We start from the raw sequence: 14,071 nt of genomic DNA on the forward strand, positions 1-14,071 counted from the left end.
TTTAATTTTTATTATGTACAGCTATATTAGCTTGACTTGTTCAACTCAAAAGTTCACCTCTGACTTGTTTAGCTAAAAGCTTACCTCTGATTTGTTGTCCGAATGGTTGTGTGTTTTGTAGACACCGATGGGTATTTCATGGGTTGTTGAACAGAGCTTCTGGTAGAGTCTCCCATACGTTCTGATCCACATATCTTCATGAGTAACTCTCAGCTGCAAGGATAGACAATGTTAGGGATAATTCACTATTGTTCCATCATCATTGTCAATACCACCATCTCAATCAACAACACTACAATCAACATTATCCATATCAATCACCTCAATCATCATCATCATCATCATCATCACCATCATCATCAACATCATCATCATCACAATCGTCATCATCGTCATCATCATCATCATCATCATCATCACAATCGTCATCATCGTCATCATCATCATCATCATCATCATCAACATCATCATCACCATCATCGACACCTTCATCATCATCACCATCATCGTCACCATCATCGTCATCGTCATCACCATCCTCATCATTAACATCATCGTCATCATCATCACCAACATCACTATCATTACCATCTCAAACCCAAATCGTAATGAACATCATCATCATCATTATCACCATTACAATCAACACCATTACCACCACTAACACCACCACCACATTCATCATCATCATCATCAATATCATCTCATCAAAATCCCCATCGTCATCATAATTATCATCACCAATACCACCACTAACACCACCATCCCCATCATGAGCACCATCACTATCACCATCACCACCCTGTCATCACCACCACCACCACCACGAACATCATCATCATCACCGCAATCATCTTCAACAATATTACCACAACACCACCACCACCACCACCGTCACCATCAGCATCACTTTTAGCTTTACCTCACAAAGATAGCCTGAACCGGGAGCCTGGTCAAGCCCTAGGAGTTGCCTTGTAAAACTGATCATATATTCTTTCACAAACGACTGGTAGAGAAGCGTATCCAGCATGCTGGCACTGAAAACGTTCCCCGCCGAGAAAGGCAAGCGGAACATATAGGAGATGTTTGATCCTTTCTCCTTCTCTTTCTGTAACGGTAAAAATACAAGAGTGAAATAATATTTCTTTAGCAAATGCAAAAAAAATGAATAATGGCTTAAATATTTGAATGGTAGATTGAAACAGCTAAAGACAGATTGGAGCAGAAAGTAAAGGAGATAAAATCCGAGATGGATTTTACTTCAAATTTAAAGTTGGGAAACAGCTTAAAAGTATTAACAAGCACGAGCGGTTCTCTAGAAGAAATAATTTGACAGTGGCAGGAAAGGAAAAGTCTCCAAAATATGACCAACTCACACTGACTTACCTTCTGTTTCTCAGCCATTCTTAGCGCGTAGTAATCTTTCGCTCTGAACTGCATGAATCTCATATTGGACGGATGAGTTAATTCGGTGATGATGCTGATATGTGGAAACAATCTATACAACAACAAAAACAAACACAAATTTACAAAGATTAATCATCAGTGAATATTCCATTAAACAGCTAAGCAGAATAAAAGGAACATTCATTGACTTAGGTACCATACAAATTAGTAATACTAATTATACAAGATTTAAAAAGGCACACATCTGCCCATTATGAAACTTAGAGCACACAATGGGTATTAGTCAATTTATACAAAACAAACTACATGTACGAATGAAATGAACAGAATACATTCAAAATGAAAAGTAAGTTCTTGACAGTTTTAATCATATGTATTGTTGGAATGGGGAAGATTTGTGGAGGATCCTTCCTTAAAATATTGTTTCAACAATATTCTTTCTTACAGATGTAGTGTAAGATTCACAATGTGATTTGTCCTGCATGGAAGGAAGAACAAGACCTCAGAGGACATACAATATACGCTACTACGTGTTCATCAATAAAAAGAGTGCAAACTAAATATCACATGCTTGTTGGCTTTTAAGCAGGACTTTAAGCCACACTTACATGTAAAGCCCAGAGCATACTACGTGACGCAATTGCACCAAGATCCGATTGCAACAAGTTACCAATCCCATCTTTGTCCTATCACATTGCAGGCCAGCACACACATTGCAACAGTTCTGCAGTGCACTGTATCTCATGGCGCCTCTCCTGCAATTATGTTGTATGCACTGCAGAAGCGCAGCAAATTGTCCAAATTGTCAAAGCATATCGCAGAAAGATTTTACATGTCAAATGTCTTGAGATTTGGTCTGCAATCCTACTGCAAGAAAGCGGGTTACAGTTGCAGTGTGTTGTAGGTTGGCGCACACTCTGTGATTTTGTTCCAGTCGAATCTTGGTGCAATCTCATCACATAGTGTGCACTTTGCTTAACTCTTTGTGAAACACCCACAGGATTGGATGAAAGACTTACTTGAAAAGGTACTGAGCAGCTACAATCTGGTTTGCGTCGGCCATGTAGTCCTCCTCGGCGAGTTTAGAGGATTCCTTGTCAACGACGACCACGGTGTCTGACTGCAGGATACCAGCCCGCAAGATGTCATCAAGGCTGAATGAAGACAGAGAGATAATAAGTGGAAATCATGTACCAATGAAAGATTTCCAGTCATCCAGAGGGTACATGTACATGTATACATCCACTTGGTCTACAGTCAGTGGCCCGTATTCTGAACTCGGGTTTAACTTAGACTGTTTCAGTTTGGTTTATTTTCATATCTCATAAAATATCAAATACAATGTAACGTCCATCGAAAGACAGTAAATCATTAGTAACGAAATACATGTAATACAATACATCACCATTATTCATAATAAATAAGACAAATGTTATACAATTGAACGTTCAGATTGGAGACAGATATATCAATGAGATGAGGATATGAAGGGCAAACTATTAAAAAGCAGAGCTTGTAATTTATAGTTTCCCTATTAATAAAATTACAAGTAATTGTCAACTTGTTTTAATATCAATATGTTACAGGAAAAGAAAGAGAAAGAGAAAAAAATATTTCCTAAAAACAAGAGAAAAAAGAAGGAGAAAAACAAAACAGAGGGAGGTGGACTGACAATAGTTAAGAGGAACACTAGGAAGCCGAGGAATTGTCATTTAGATATTTGTTTAAAATATACATGTAAGTTTTCAATTTACGTTAAAAACTGTGGTCTAACTCTGTGCTAAAATTATGGGAAGGCAAACAAGTCAAAATCTTTTCACATGGTATGTTTCTTATATTTACTATGCTCTTTCCTAATTCTTCAATGGTGAATACAATTATCTTATTTAATCCTTCCCAGACAGTTAAGAATGATTTGAGAGTCAAATGAGCTGATATTATGAACCTATACTTATAGAAATTTATGTCCCAATTGGCTATCCATAGTTAAACCACAATTCGCGTGTAATGGCAGTACTGAACATATTGCATATTGGACCCCTCAGCTTACTATGGTCTGCCCCCGATTTCATTTCATACCACAGTTCCTCAGCCGCTCATTTAATGCAGGCGTCAGTACTCCAGACCCCCATTTCACGTTAAATTCCACTTTCCAAGCACCCCTATTTGCAGAGGGCCATCTACACGTAGTTCTACTAAGCCCAAGTTCCTCTTTTCATAGCAACTTCAGTCCTGAAGAGTAGCATTTCAGATTTTGGGGCCACACACCCCGAGCCTTTCAAAACACTGAGTTGTTCAAGGTCTGTGGCCAAGATTCAAACCCCTCACTTTCATGTGTGTAATCAGCTGCCTAAAACCCAGGGCACACTATGCGATCCGATACGATTATTAAATAAATCGCATTATGCATCAAATATGAAAGTTCCAAGATGAAAAATTTGCTGTTCTGCATAATGCTAGGAATAATAAAATCATAATTTTACTTTGCGGCCAGCTCTGCTGTCGGAGTAAAGTCCAAACTGGCTTCAAATCGCAGCCAATGATGACGTAATTGCAATTAGGAATTGAATTTGCTTTTATTCCTACAGGGAGGGTCAAACTAGACTGAATTTTGATTTCAGTAATCCTAACACTATTATTATCTTGATCGCTAAGATATTTTGGTTGGAATGTTTATATCAAATGTTATCATAATTTCTTTGAAAATTGGATCGCAACGAATTGCATAGTGTGTGCCGTGCTTTAGACACTTGGCTACGGTACTACAACTGAATTTATCTTACCTTTCTATTGTACCAATCATGTAGTAAACCATAGGAAATGCTGCTATACACTCTAGAAAACATGTATCGGGTCTATAAGGAAAAAGGGATATTGAGGAGGTTAAAAAAATGACAAATTTATAAAGTATTAAGTATTTATAAAATAAACAGGAGGGGAACAGAAATTATAGGGAACTTTTCTACATTTGGGATTCAGTAAAAACCAATTGCCCGGTATGCAAGAAACAATCACTGCTGTGAATGTCACAGCAGCTACTAAAAATGTATACTCCTCTCACATGGTGAACTTTTATTATTTGTGTATGTGAGATTACAACTTTATTTATAACTTCTGTTACTTCTTAAAAAATATCAACTATACAGGTAATTATGCAACATATAAAGCATTCACATTAACTCTGAAGCGTGCTCAAGGCGCTAATTAATTACCATTATTACCTGAGGGGGGGGGGGGAACTTTTATATTAACTTCTCAGTGCTGACAACCTTTATGAAATGGTACCCTGGTTACAGCTGACAAACTTACATGTGACAAATGTTTCAAGGAATAAATTTTTTGTACGTAACCATCATTATGGCTCACTGGGATGACTTCTATTTCAGCTCTAAGCAGATTTTTGACTAATTTTCACATCCATTTACTCATTTTGTTATCGCATTATACTCCAAGTGCTTTTAATCTTATTGTTGAATGTATTTATTTTGTGCTGTTTATGTTTTATCAGTATAAATGAATCAATCAATCATTCACTGTAATCAGCGAGTGCCATTTTTTTTTCAAAGAGTCTATATTTAATTGATTTATTTATAAAAAAAGGGTATCACTCCTGAGACAATAATGTTAAACCTCTTGACCATAAGCTGAACTGAACAATGGAATCACTCAAGCATGCAATGCACTCCTCAAAATGCAATAGGCATAACAATAGCTGTATGACCATTGCACGAAAATGTGTTTGTGGCACATTATTAATACACCTGGGTTGAGTACAGCACAAGGTGAAAAAATACCTACCTCTTCTCAACTAGAATAACGATTGGTTTGAGGGTGTGTTTTGGTCTCCAGTGAGCCCTCAAGGGTACGATGAAGTCAACCATTCCCAAGGCAGCGTACTCCACGGCGAGGATGATGCAGTTGTTTGGCCAGTTATACTCTGCTGCATGCCTCCAACTGGAATGATCACAAGGCTGGAATAAAATATAAAGGATTTATACAAATTAAAACATCTAGCCTTTTTAAAAGGTTTTATGCAGTTTTATGTAGATCTTGGCCCAAGAGACCAGGGGAGTGTTTCATCAACATATTCATCCGACAAGTTGTCAGATCTGACATCTTTCTCTGATGTTGATTGGCTGAGAGGTACTGTCACTATGGTAACTGTCGGATAAAATGGGACTTGTCGGATAAAACGTCCGACAAGTCCTTTCATGAAACGCCCCCCAGTGGGCCATTTCATAAAGCTGTTCGTAAGTTAAGAGCAACTTTAAGAAGAACTGGTGATCCTTTCTTATGGCAAATGATTCATTAGCGATGGTTTTGCGCGTAAGAAAGGATCGCCAGTCGTTCTTAAAGTCGCTCTTAACTTACGAACAGCTTTATGAAACGACCCCCTGGTTAAGTTACCTTAGTCCCCCCTCCCAACCGTGGGATTCAATTTTTTGTCGTCTTCCAATACGAAGATGAATTATGTGCATGCGTGCTTTTAAGCTTGATCTATGATCAATAAACTTTGTCAAAATCCGCTAACATACGCACATCAGGAGTAGATATGAATACAGTATACTTTTAATACATACAGTAACTGCCCATGATATTGGGCTGTTACATAAGTAGGATTTGTTAAATCAATCAACTGCTTACTGGTACCAGAGTAACATTTTGTAAAGACATACATGACTTTAAAAGACTATAAGGCCACCGCGCACCTTACAATTTGTTTACAACCAGATTTTGAAATAAAACATCATCAAATTTGACATGAACATTGAGACACAGAACATCTTACTGTGCAACAATCTAAATAATCTTGTGAATACTTGAATATTAAATCAATGACTATGTTGCCCTCCTCAGTAAAACAAAAATCATATTTAGTATCTGATTGTAATGCCATCATGGCAATCGGACAATCACAATGGTTTGAAACTTATTTGGAGTTTAAAGGCTTAAAATGATAATCACATTTAATATAAGTGTGCCTATTCTTACAATTCATTTGTACTTCAAATGAGAAAAATTATTTCTTCATATTTTCAGGAAAAAACGCAAAATGCCCTTTCTTCAAAATGGGGTTGTAAGCCAGTTTTGAGATATGTAATGGCCTTTAAAGTAAGATCATTCTGAGGGTGACACGACATCTGCTCCTGCGACAATTGCTCCGGGCTGAAGATGTAGGGTTAGGGCTACGGTTGCGATAGGGTATTATTTTATTGGTTTAGGATAGAGTATAGTGTTAAATCCAGGGTTGAAATCTGTGATTCCATTGGTGTGTGGAATTAACAGCAGAGCAATTGTCGCCGGAGCAAATGTCTTGGAACGTTCTTCCGAGTACCTGATCAATTTCTAGACAGCATAGTTTCTTTGGCTGGGAAAGAAGATGACAGCATCCTGGCTGGTACCCGATGAAAGGAACAAGAGGTGGGGTGCCTTTGGTCCAACTAGAAACATTAAAAATGAAACCAAACTCAGGAATATAATTGCAATATTCGAATTCTGGTCTAAGACTGTGGTTTAAATATTGAAAGCCATTTGTGACACCACACTCAGAACACAGTGGCCATAATTCCGAACTTGGGTTTAATTCAAACCCTGGTCTAAGGTTGTGCTTTAACTACGGATAGCCAACTGTGACACAAAAATCTACTAATAATATTCAGTTTATCTTCTAGGGATCATGGGATTGAAGGACTACTTGTGCACTTTGTCCAATAAATAGACAATAATAAGAACATCTTGTCATGCACTTGTATCCATCAAATGCAGATGCTCATGGCACAGGGGTAAGAATGACATTTTATGGAAAGTTCATCTGAACTGACCAACCCAGGTTTTTAGTAACATTTTAGGGTGCTAACAGACAATTATTGATGTTTTGTTGTCAGGGGTGTGAGTGACCTCAAATGTAAATAACAGAAATTGCAAAAGCTCCCATAATTTTGTACAGACCAAGAACACAAAAGGCTAAATATAAGTTTAAAATTTTAGAAAAAAGCAGAAATGAGCTAATAAGCAGAGCTCTCACAACCAAAGCTGTGTTGTGGAAGTTAATTCCATAGGAATGACCCAGCAATTTAGTATTATGATAACATTCTTTTATCTATAGACCCATCTATCATATCTTTTTCCTACATTCATTTATATCCATTTATATCGATATCATCTTCCTTTGAAAACTTACGGTTCTTCTTCATCCCACACCGACACATCCTCTGTTTCTATGGCAACCTGCTTCTGTGCCTGCAGTGGCCTGTCGTCCCTCAGCTGTTCATCCTCCGGGTCGGACGACATCATCTCCAGAACGGGCATGATGGACGGGCGTCGCCCCTCCCTGCCCCTGGGCATGGGGGGTCCTCCCGCTTCTTCATCATCCACAACCCTCGTGGTGAATGTACCCCCGTCGTCCCCGCCAGGGGGCATCAGACGGTTACGGTCCATGGCTTGGTCCATTGAGCTCCGAGGGGGGATTTCAACTCTCAGTCCACCTGAGAGGTTTCGCACAGACAAATTCAAAATCATCAATGATGATGCAAACACAGGTTTCACTCAATATAGGAAAAATAATTTATTTTCCTATAAGAGATATGCTTAAAAGTAATTAATACAATAACCCACTGGCCTAAATTCATAAAGGTGGCTTTGCATGTTAGGGGCGAACTCGAAAGTTAAAGCTTATGAGAAAAGATGAACTTACATTTAAGAAAGTATCTAAGGGTAATTCCATAAAATTATCAACCTTTTTGTATGTCCGACCCCCACTTATCACAAGTCTTACTTCATTTCATAAACTGACCGAGTCACGGTCCTTTGAGAACATTACAGACTGTCAAAAGAACCAGAAATCAGAGACAGAAAATCTCATGAAGGTCCCGCATATATGGGGTCGGAGGTGCACATTTCATGGAATTGCCCATAAGCCAAATGCTTATGTAAATTAATTAACACACATTAACATGGACTCATTAATTCAAACAGTGGGCTCGTTCTGAAGACCACCTTACCTGATGATCCCCGCCCCGACGATGGCTCAAATTTATTTTTAGTTTCTGAAGCAGATGAAGTTGATGATGGTGATGTCGCTGCACCACTAGCACTGTTACTTGACCTTGTGCTCCCAAAATGATGCAGTTCCAAAGCCATAGAACCTAAACAAGAAAGCATTCATATATGGCTTACAATTTTCATAAATTTTCAAAACACTCAATGAAGGCCGGGCTCTTTACAAAAAAAGTAATCATCATATTTCTGTACAAATCGCGAACTGTGTGTCACTGCCAAAGTCAACATTACATTTATTTTGGATAAAATTATAGACATCATCGAATAACTCTGATTGATTCTAAATGTAAATCTTGAGTACAATTTCTCTCTATTTCTTCAAATTACAATACATTAAAATAAAATAAAGATTATAAAGAAACAAGTAAATACTTATGATAATATGATTTGAATAAAGTAGTTACAATCAGATTTCTTTTTACAAACAAGCCAGTTCACAAAAGTAATATTTTTGTCTGAAAAACTTAAGCGATGACAGTCTCTTCCTTCTAAATCACTACCCCATTTCTATCTTAACATATAATGCAATTTATTGATTTTACTCTACATAGTACATACATTTTCTTGTACCATTGGGTTAAAATCTTTCATAAACAAGACATGCCAAGTCTCACAGATTATGCATGAGACTCCCACATTTGGGACTCTTGCTCATCCCCTCAAATCTTCTTCTGACAGAAGTATCATATCCTATCCCCATACACACAGTGCCCGTAACCTCACAGAAAATCTGAAGCATAACTTGGCATCTCTACAAACATGCATGATAACCTGGGGTGCGTTTATCCGCCACTTTTTTACCCTAGAATCATGATTCAAATCATGATTCTGCAGAATCACGATTGCGTTTAGTCGAAATTGAATATAATCATGATTAGAATCACAAACATGAAACACGAAAAAAGGGGCGTTTGGAAAGACGTTTCTGCAGAATCACGTACGAAAATGTTCGAATAAACGATATCGTGATTACAATCATGATTATATGACCTCACTGTTGTGTCGGGCTACTTTCGGTTTGACTCTTGCCAAGCTCAAGGCGCTCTATATGCTCATTGTATGTACATGACTATGTACTATGAATTCATTTCTTGTCATGTTCAAGTTCTGTGTTGGTCATCGCATCGTCCACTACTTTTCACTTTTTGGTCATGTCTTCAACTTCAAGTTCTAGTAAATGAATTAACTGGACAGACAATGATCTCAGTTGTTGTTGAGTATACAGTATCAATATCAAATTGGATCTACGCTGAAATTCGCTTCCGAACACCATTTTGGATAAACTAACAAGATGAATAGAAGCATATGGACCCTTTATGATAGAAGTAAACAAAATGAGGTATAGACTGAATTCTGATGGAAGCAAAAGAATTTTCGAGAGCCGAAACACGTGCGAAAAACTTCCTCTGTCAAACTGCGCACTAGTGATGCGCACTGGATTGGCCCGAATCTGAGGAGAAACAGCATTGGAATGAAGGTCGTCTAAACGCTGATTCTGTGATATTGTGATTCATGTTTGTGTTTTGAATCATGATTCAAATCATGATTCAAATCATGATTCTGGCTTGAGGTCGCATAAACGCAGCCTTAACTGCTGATCTTACCAACACTAGCGATGGCACTCTCTACCCGCGAGATCCCCGTGCCGTTGCTGTCGTGGAAATTGCTTTGTGATTTATCCATCTTACTCTCTTTACTCTCATTATCTTCATTAGGGTGATTCAGGATGAAGGCCGAGTTCTCCTCCGGGGAGATATTCATATAGAAACACGTGTCCGATGACCTCATCATGTGACGAGGTCCCGGGTTGAGCTGGATCTTGGCGTTCTCCTCCTGTTTCTGAATGCCGACCAGTGAGACGCCATATCTTGGGGGAGTAGCACAAAGATATATAATTAATATTTAAAATCAATTGTAGGTTTTTGCAGATGGTGTGCCCAAGACTTACAACTATGCATAATTATACAACTGATTTTACCTTATATGTCACAGGGCACTACACATTCAATTGCATTTGCTTCCATCACACAGTTATTGTTCCAACAGCTTTGCTGATATGGTATATTCACACCAGGATATTTAACTTCAGACCATTGTGGGGGCACGTGGTCTGGTGGTTATGACTATCGTCTTTCAATCTTGGGGACGTGGGTTCTGTTCCTAACCATGGCATATTTTCCTTGAGCAAGAAATTTACCCCCATTGTGCTGCACTAAACCCAGACGAGGTGAATGGATACCCGGTAGGAATTCCTCAAATAATTGAGCTCGTAGAGGTACATGTAGCCGAGCTAAAGCCGGGGTAACAATAATAGCAGGGTCCGCTGGGAGACCATTTTTTCGGAACTGAACTTGCTATACCCTGGGTAAATATACCGTTGTTACTATTATTATTATTATCATTATTATTAGTAGTATTGTTCATTTATCTATGTGGACGGGACATGAATATTCTTGCTATATAAACCTTAGCTAAAAGTGGATTAGACTTCAGACATACAGTATATTATACCTTTTGCAGTAATCCATGATCAATGAATACAGGTGTATGTCGTACAACTACATAAATCACTGAGAAAAACATGTTTAACATTTAAGCCCATTAATTACAGTCCAAAGTTTTCCCTTACCTAATATGAAAATTAAACATACTTCAGTGTTCTAAACATCAATTCTGTATTATTTGGTGACATGTCCAGAAAAAATTAAAAAGCGATTTTTACTAGTAAAGATCTCAGAAAACCATTGATTTCCATATACCAGTAGGTAGATAAAGATTGGTAGACATACTAAACACTGTGAACACAATTTGATCGGCATATTCGTCACTGATGCAGGGTTTTGTTTTAATGGATTTTGAGTTGATTTTTTTTTAATGAATTTCACTGCATTCTTAATACTTCAATTTTATTTTTGGAAAACAAGGGACTTTATCTTTAATACTTACTTCTTATGTGCATGAAAGGATGCATAGGTGAAGCTTTTGCCCTCATATTCGTTGAAGAATTTGCTGTTTCCAAGTACAATGTGATAGACCTCGTTACCAGAGCAACGACCGTATGTACGCTGCCACTGAGAATGAGAATCGCACCCTTCCCTGTGAAATGAAATAGAATCTGGTTCAAGACAAGGCACAAGAACTTATAAAATAATGGTGCTAGACTGGTTCTTAAAGTGCTCAGTACAAGTCCAAAAATATTTTGGGACAGAGCTATCTCTTTCGTTGGTCTATGCTAAAATTTTCTACCAATCCAACTTTGCAATTGTAACCACCTACATGTACCTTCAAATCTGAACAACTTTGTGAATAACATCCCAGGTAAAAAAACCAGTTGAAACCAGTTGAAATTTTAACTGGTTTCAACTGGAGTCAACTGGTACCAGTTGAAACCAATTGGCACAACTGGTAAACTCCCACCATACCAGTATATTCCAGTTGAAACCCATTGTCCCAACTGGACATGCTGAAAACATACAAGTTTATTCCAGTTGAAACCAATTAACTATACTGGTATAAATTAGTACACCAGTTAATACCAGTTAAAACCAATAGGCTTTTCTGGTTTATCTACCAATAGATTCCAGTTTAAAACCCATTAGCCAAACTGGACCATTTGATGCCAGTTGGAACCCATAGAAACCCAATGGGTGTATATACCAGTTAATGCCACCTTAAACCCATAAACCATACTGGTATATCATTAAACCAATTGATACCAGTTAGAACCAACATGCATTACTGGTATACCTACCAGTTGATTCCAGTTAAAACCCATAAACCAAACTGGATCAGAGTGTTCCAGTTGGAACCCATAGACCTCCCATAACCCCACTTGAAACCCATTAACCATACTGGAATATCAAACCAATGGATACCAGTTAGAACCAGCATACATTACTGGTATACTACCAGTTGATTCCAGTTAAAAGCCATAAACCATACTGGACATATTTTACCAGTTGGAACCCATAGACCTACCATAACCCACTTGAAACCCATTACCATACTGGAATATCAAACCAATTGATACCAGTTAGAACCAATAGGCATTACCAGTATATATCTACCAGCTGATTTCAGTTAAAACCCATAAACCAAACTGGAACAGATTTTACCAGTTGGAACCCATAGGCCACCCATAACCCACCTGAAACCCATTAACCATACTGGAATATCAAACCAAATGATACCAGTTAGAACCAATAGGACTTACCAGTTGATTCTAGTAAGAACCTGTATATACATATATAATATATACATAGGACCCCTATATAATATATACATATATATATATGTATATAAGAGGCAGAGTGGTAATGCATTGTACTTATTTCCAACAGAGTTTATATATATATGTGTATATATATTATATAAGAACTATGTTTTCATACCTTTGTTGTTTTATTGGTCGCTTCTCTTAAACTGTAACTGACTTTTGAAATATTTTTGTAATTGTTGATATCTGCAGTAATCATTCAAATTTCTTACCCGACAAGTCACTGGATCAATATAGCTGTAACCCACTTTACATTAATATATATATTTTTTGTACAGATCATATTACTTCAAAGTCCTCTTATCTTTGTTTTTAATTCCTTTTGAGATAATTCTTTATGATTATCATTCATGAATGTGTTTCCTATAACTATTATTATTGTAACCATCAACACAGCGTTACTTTTCTTAAAAAAACAAGTATTATTTCATACAATCCACTCTTTAATCTATACATGTATTGTTATTTATTCAACATTGGTTAAATATATATTTATGTGAAAATGTTCATTATGTTAAAGGTATATACATTTAGCCTACTCCCAACCTTTGCCCGTTCCTGCTTTTGACATTACCCCCCCCCTGTATACTTTTCTTTTTGTATCCCCTTTCCAATATTATACATTAGTATACTTTGTTATTTTTTTGTTGCTTATTTGTTTACTGAAATTTTGCTCTGTACAAATTCATGAAATTCAGCCTTTTACCACAATAAATGCCATGCATTTATCCATCCTATATATATATATATATATATATATACGTTGTTGTGATTAAAACAGCTCGATTGAGGATAAGAGGAAAAAAATATCTACATAATAACTAACTTAATTATTCTTTATGTTAATTTTAATATTTCCACCTTGAAAAGTTTCATTAAAGTATGTGGTTCGATATTACCATATAACTTAAATCGAAACATGTTATTCTCAGTGAAATTTTCTAGTTTACATTAAAAAAATTGTTATCCTAGATATTTGTTGCGAGAAAAAATATTTCTTCCTATTTAATCCCTTTTTTCTAATTTAAGTTAAAGAGGACTATTTTACACTATTTTTTCAAATCATATAAAAATTAGTGTATTTTTCTTTTTTTTAACTCACTGATATTTTAAAAATATTTTTGAAGGTGAATAGAATAGCTATTTTTTTCTATTTATAACGCGCATATTTATTGCTAGTTTACAACCTTGTCATGGCTATCTTTATCTTTCAAAGAAAAAGAAAATAAATGAAATAGAAATAAAGAACAAATATTAAGCTAATTCATTCTTAAACTTCCAAAGAAAAGAAAAGAAAAAAAAAAAAGCTCCAAAAGCAGAGGCAAAAAT

The 14,071-nt window shown here is 36.7% G+C and overlaps 1 protein-coding gene across 1 annotated transcript in view; it reads right to left on the reverse strand.

Moving 5' to 3' along the window:
- Nucleotides 1–14,071, reverse strand: part of LOC129278173 (potassium channel subfamily T member 1-like) — a 51,628-nt gene that overhangs the window by 11,197 nt on the left and 26,360 nt on the right. The window contains exons 11-21 of the mRNA XM_064110178.1: nucleotides 11,413–11,562; nucleotides 10,071–10,333; nucleotides 8,409–8,552; nucleotides 7,589–7,892; nucleotides 6,743–6,848; nucleotides 5,206–5,378; nucleotides 4,191–4,262; nucleotides 2,427–2,561; nucleotides 1,387–1,498; nucleotides 923–1,108; nucleotides 85–213 (exon numbers count right to left, since the gene is read on the reverse strand). Of these exons, the coding sequence (XP_063966248.1) occupies nucleotides 85–213; nucleotides 923–1,108; nucleotides 1,387–1,498; nucleotides 2,427–2,561; nucleotides 4,191–4,262; nucleotides 5,206–5,378; nucleotides 6,743–6,848; nucleotides 7,589–7,892; nucleotides 8,409–8,552; nucleotides 10,071–10,333; nucleotides 11,413–11,562 (1,774 nt within the window). The remainder of the gene's footprint in view (nucleotides 1–84; nucleotides 214–922; nucleotides 1,109–1,386; nucleotides 1,499–2,426; nucleotides 2,562–4,190; nucleotides 4,263–5,205; nucleotides 5,379–6,742; nucleotides 6,849–7,588; nucleotides 7,893–8,408; nucleotides 8,553–10,070; nucleotides 10,334–11,412; nucleotides 11,563–14,071) is intronic.

The sequence above is a fragment of the Lytechinus pictus genome, chromosome 15, assembly GCF_037042905.1.
Source record: "Lytechinus pictus isolate F3 Inbred chromosome 15, Lp3.0, whole genome shotgun sequence".
In the NCBI taxonomy this organism is placed as follows: domain Eukaryota; kingdom Metazoa; phylum Echinodermata; class Echinoidea; order Temnopleuroida; family Toxopneustidae; genus Lytechinus; species Lytechinus pictus.